We start from the raw sequence: 6,000 nt of genomic DNA on the forward strand, positions 1-6,000 counted from the left end.
TCATCTCCCAGAACCTGCGACACACACTTCATTTTTCTCAAAAGCGAGGTTTTCCTGAAGGCGACGCCACTCACTGCTGGATAGATCTAAACAATCTTCAGATCTTTTTTAGATTATACAATAATGGGAAAATAAGAGGGAGAGAAAACAAAACATATCTTCCATGTTTCAAAACAAGATTGCCTTTTCCAACTTGAGGCTACAGAGTTCGTGGTGAACTATGAAATGAAACAAAGCCCATTTATATCAGCTCAGCAGCTGCTGCTTTTGAACGTTCATGCACAACCTTAAGGCTCTTTATAAATGCTTCTCCTGATGAATTTCTCATATTTCTGTGGATGTCTTTTTGTTCTCCGCATGGTGAGCCAATACAACCTTAGGCAGATGGAACGAACAGAGTTATATTTTTCTGCTAATACATTGTGCATGCAAATTAAACAATTTTCCCCATTTGTCTTTTGCAGGAAACCCCTAAAGCTGCTTCTGGACGTTTTAAGAGGTGAGATTCACATTTTGATTTTGATTTGGCATAAAGTGTCATTTTTGACGAATCTGTCAAGTGAGTGAAAAGAAGCTTGGAGATAATGGTTGCACGATTTTCTCTGAAACTGCTGGACTGTTTTGATTTCTCAGAATTTTCCTCCCTCAATGCAGCTTGTTTCTTGCTGTTGTGGTTCAAGAGGGATGATGGCTGATGGCTGTTTTTTGAACAGTAGCTGACAGGACACCATCTGGACCTATGACACTCTGTTCAGGCCATCACTTCCCTGCTGTGGCAGACATGGAGTGCTGAAAGTAAATGACTTGCTTTGAAAGGTTTTGTGGGAAATGACTGGGTCAGTTTGGTTTAGCTTTGCTCTGGCATTTGATGAAATGCTTTTGAACTTCTTCTTCTCGAAGTCGACAAACATCAGCTTTGGCTCTTTTCCGAGCAGACATATTTTCATTTCCTGTATAGTTTTTTTCCCCCCTTGCCATAAATCGCTGAAACTCAATTATTTATTTATTTTACTTGATAATAAAGTATGCAGTATTTGTTTTCCTGTCTGTGCACTCAGAGTGAGCCGTTCTAGTCCAACCCTGAGCCTGTTTCTCAAGCTGACATTCAATCTGTCTGTGTAATTATGGCTTCTGCCCCATCAGCTGGCCCGGCTTCACTTGGATGCTCTGCAATTCTGCAACAGATAACCTGCCAGGTGGGCTGGGCCGCACAAGACGGCTAAAAGAGCAACAATACAAAGCACTCTCTAAATTACGGTCTTTAAAATGTTCCTGTTGGAACAAACTTTAAGGCCCGAAGGATTTTTTTGGTTTTTGTTACTTTTGAAAATGTAATCTATTTGCACCTTGAGATTTCTTCCTTTTTTGCACATTTGTCACTCTTAAATATTTCAGATCAACAAAAGCGAGAAGAAATCTGTCCAAACCAACCTGTAAAGGATGAAATCTTGCAAACAATGTTTTGCATAAATATAAATTACTTTAATTCAGCCCACCTAAAGGGTTTTCTAGCATGAACAACTTTGATTATACCACTGTAAATCCTTAAATATTTTAACAAAAAAGTTGTTTAAATACAGATAAATTCAAATATAGTTTAATTATGAATGTTGTAACATATCTTTTACAAATCTTAAAATAATTAATTGTGGATTGTGATGCTGTGTCTAGAAAGGACCTCTGGTAGCAGTCAGTTCTGCAACAAATTAAAAGAGGCCTCTGACTGAAGACAGTTGCTGTACGACTGTCCTATGATATTCACAGTAAAATAAAATCAATGCCCATTTCTTTCCAGCACTTTATTGCTTTAATTTTATCAGTAATGTATAAAAATTTTCATTTGGTGTTATGAGTTATATTGTGTGGAAATCAGTGTGTCTAGTTGCTTAGCAGCTACATGTTTGGATTTCTACTAAGCTTTTAGCGGCTACATATGCCTTCTGGATGCATTCCCATTAAATGTGCATGTTACCCATTGACTAACTCAGCTTTGCTACCCATGATGGGGTTGATGAACATTCTGCTTGGTGAAAAGCATATTTTTATTTGGTACTCTGTCGAATTTAAATGGCCTCTCTGACTTGTTTTCTAACCTTGGAGCTCTGAATGGAGAGATTGTTTCATGTTATCAGAGGTGAGCAGGCTGCAAATCCAGCGCTTTAATACTCCGTCATGTGGCTTCAGGTGGAGATATGGCTCATTCTGCATCAGTACATGAGTTTGTGGAAAGACGCTGTTGTACCTGTGGCTGCTGCTGCTTCCCCTCCTGTTTGTGCTTCCAACCCTCTCTCCTGCTGAGGCTCCCAGGAGTGTGTGATTGGCTCTGCCTCTCGCTCTCTCAGACCGAACTCTGTGGGGTGCTAATGGGCCGCGGTGTGATATTTAGTCTTGAGGCCGTGGATGTTTAGGCTCAGCCTCGGCCCCTGCTGTGCATCCTGGAGAACCCTTGTTGGGTTTGTTAAGTGTTTCTGGGCGCCACGGAGACGGCAGGAAGAGGTATATGAAAGGTATGCCTTATGTTTTTGAGGTTTTTTTTAGAAGCGACCCATTCAGATTATTTTTCAGCATGCTCATGCACTTTAAACGAAGAAAAAAGACAAAGGAAATGCATCTTGTCTGGGTGCAGAGAAGTACAAGGGAGAGAACTTCAAGGACTCCGCTTTGATCAAAAGCAAAGGATTCTCCAATCTTTGTTTTTTTGTAAGAAGGAACAAAAATGAGCTGCTGGTTGTATAAATGTCACAGTACAGAAAAACACCTGCTGTGCATGATAAATTGCTCTGAAGGCTTGGAAACTAAAACACAATGATAACCTAATGAGATTTCAGTTCTTAGTTTTGGATTTTATACTAAATAATGGGCAGATAAAAGAATTAATGCAGATATGCTGCTTGTAAAGTCAACACAATGTTGATTTTCAACATTCTCTGTAATTTCTAACAGATCTTCCTGTTGTAACATTTGTGCACGCAAAGGCAAACAATCCTTGTGGGCAATGTAAATTATTAAAAATCATATTCCTGGATGCTTATTAATCCTATTTGTGCGCATACCCACACGTATCGACTGGTTTACTAAAACATAACACCTTAAAGCCATTAAAAATTAAGATTCCTGTTTAAATTAAATTGTCATATAAAAGTTGGGGTTAGAAGTTAACCAAAAATATGGTCAAACATCAGTTTTTCAGATTTCTTTGAAAAGTTTGGATAGTTAAATGTTTGATTGTAATAGTTTTTAAAAACAAGATTAAATTCAGCATTTTTCCTCTCCTCTGTCCAAGGTGAGGATGCTGTGCAAACTGTTGAGCACGGTAGTGGTGCTGTCATACCAAGGGTCTGTTTGCTGCCTGAGGCTATGGTCCGTTGAGAAAAGTTAATTTGATGATGAATAAGGTGGACAGTCTACAAACGTCCAAATAACTCAGTGAAGAGTTAAAATGAGCCTGGTGGACTCATTTTTAAAGGGAAAATGTTTCATGCTGGTATTTTGAAAGCAAAATAAAAAGGCTGTGAGGTTCTGGGTGGCTCAGTTGGTGGAGCACCCGGACCACGTGCGCTCCACTGCTGTCTCCACCTCAGTTTGATTCTCTGGCAAATGAATTGTATAAACCGGTCACATTCTACAGAGAAAGCAATTAAAGTTTCCCCCTTGTCAGTAATTATTCGTAAAAAGGTCTAAGAAATAAGAAGGCAAACTGCACGTTGTTATTTTGAAGCTAGTTTGTGTGGTGATCAAAGTGCATTCAGAAACCTCTAAATCCATTTTCTTTGCAACTTAAGAACAGTGACGCGCATTTGCTACTGCCACGCTAGGAGGCCTTTGAAGCTGGAATATATGAAATGTTTCTTAATCAGAAGCCGTTTTATACAGAAATTGCAAATCCTCATCTTTCTCTTCACCGTTAAAAGAATAAGAAGCACAGGGGTTGTTAATAATTCAGGCCTAATTGAAAGCGCAAATATGCTGAAGATATTCCCACCTGTTCTTTTGATGATAGATGTGTCATCCCATTGAAGTTTAATAATGTGCCTCTGATTCATACCTTCAAACGGCCTCTGTGAATGGAGACAATAAGACCTAAATGTCACTCTTCTTTTTTTTAGAACTTCATGAAGGACGTGAAGTTAAAGGACCGATATATTAAAGTTGATCAAGGTTTAAATATGGTCTGTTTGAATTTGTTGCAGCTCTGCAAGGCAGGGGATGGAAGAGGAGGCTGGTGGGAACATCAGACAGCGAGAAAACCGTCACAGCCGAGAGGGCGGAGGTGCAAATCTGGAGAAGAGGGTGGATGAGCTGGAGAAGGTACGTAGTCTGAGCTGCTGTTCTTCGCCTCCACAGAAGCACGAGCAATGTTGTACCTGTCATCACAAATACAGGTAAATATCAGCCTGACGACATCCAAAGGTTTGTGTTTCCTATGAAGGAAAGAAGGTGAGTAAAGTGAGCATCTGCTCTGATGCTCCAGGTGAACCCGCCTGTTGGCAGGTTTTATTCCCTGCCTGCTCCATGAAGGTCAGAGTGTGTCGTCCTGTTCCTGTCAAACAAGTGGATATTACTTTGCTTCAGGTGGTGGATTGTTATCATTCTGGGTGTTTTAATGAGATATTGTGTGACAGACCAACACAAATTGGTGATTAACTAAAGTAAAACAAAAAAATCTGTGCAGTTTTTAAGAACATAAAACCAAATATGATAGAATTCCCTTTTACTGTGATGTTCCGAAGTGAAATGATGTAAAAGCAATGGAAGTCATCAGATTTGAAACATTTATGTATAATTACAGATGTTCACTGAAGGTTTATAGATGAATTTCCTTGCCACACACTTTCTTTGAATGATCTCAAACACCCTCTTTATCTAGTAAGGAGTCTGATAATTAGATTTAAAGTAATTTCACATTGTTGCTTTTTCCCCAAAAAAGTCCTGCATTGCAATCATGGCTTGAAGTTTTCTACAGCATTTTTTATTAAAGAATCACAAAATGATGATTAAAATCAAAACTGATTGATACATATTTCCTGAAATCATGCAGCCTTACTCTGTGAAATAATATTATGCCTGAGGGCCCAACTCTGGGATTTTCATGCAGAAGTTGCTGGTATTTTCTCTACATACCTGCATCTTAATAGAATGCCAGTCACACCTGGATAAGACGAGACAGAAAATATAACAGCAGAGCACAAATCCCAATAAGCAATTTAACAAAGACCCCGCATCTCACCCCTAATCTCGTCGTGCTCTGGTTGATATTTCAAATAAAAATGGGATCCTCTGTTTCCCTGCTCTGAAAGTAACTCTGGATTGTTAAACTTAACGCCTCAATAAAAAAGAGCTCTGTTCAGAAGATATGATCCAATTTGAGTTCTTTGTGCAACTGTTGAATTTTTGACTTTCTGCCTAAAACCTGTGGCAGAAATCCTCTGTGCTGATGGAAGAGATGCCCTTTACTAGCGCAGATATGTCTTTGTGGAAAAACTCCACTCAGAATAAAATGTCACACGAGTGGCTTTGGGAAAAAAAGGTTTTTAAAGTAAGTGCCGCGCTGGCCTCCCTGACTTCAGCGTGACACGTTTCTCGGGGTCAAATGACTAAAAGTGCTTTGGAAGCAGTGTCTTGCACTCTCTACTTTTGGTGAGGGTTGTTTCTTACACTTCCACGCAAATAGCAGGGCTTGTTCGTCTGAGATTTAAAACTTTTTTAGATCCTTGGAGACGACTGAATACGCCCACACAAAGTATGCAGAGGTTCCTTTAGATAAAAGTTGCACATAAACACAAATAACCTTGAGACAGATCACATCAAACAAGCTAAACTTTTCAAAATTAATGAGTCTGGCTCCTATACGTGCTTTGGTTTAAAATCTTTTCTTCAGGTATCTGAACCCATCCAATCACTGAATAGATGCTTAGAACAGATCAATGTGTGGATGTGCCAAAACTTTCTCCAGCTAAACAGAAACAAAACTGAAGTTATTATCTTTGGACCTAAAGAGGA

At 39.3% G+C, this 6,000-nt stretch overlaps 1 protein-coding gene across 1 annotated transcript in view; it reads left to right on the forward strand.

Annotated features, from left to right (window-relative positions):
• pawr (PRKC, apoptosis, WT1, regulator) overlaps window positions 1-6,000 on the forward strand; it is a 56,395-nt gene that overhangs the window by 44,399 nt on the left and 5,996 nt on the right. Inside the window, exons 4-5 of the mRNA XM_008400448.2 lie at window positions 465-499; window positions 4,191-4,308. Coding sequence (XP_008398670.1) covers window positions 465-499; window positions 4,191-4,308 — 153 coding nt within the window. The remainder of the gene's footprint in view (window positions 1-464; window positions 500-4,190; window positions 4,309-6,000) is intronic.

This window comes from Poecilia reticulata, linkage group LG23 (assembly GCF_000633615.1).
Source record: "Poecilia reticulata strain Guanapo linkage group LG23, Guppy_female_1.0+MT, whole genome shotgun sequence".
NCBI classification, from domain to species: Eukaryota; Metazoa; Chordata; class Actinopteri; order Cyprinodontiformes; family Poeciliidae; genus Poecilia; species Poecilia reticulata.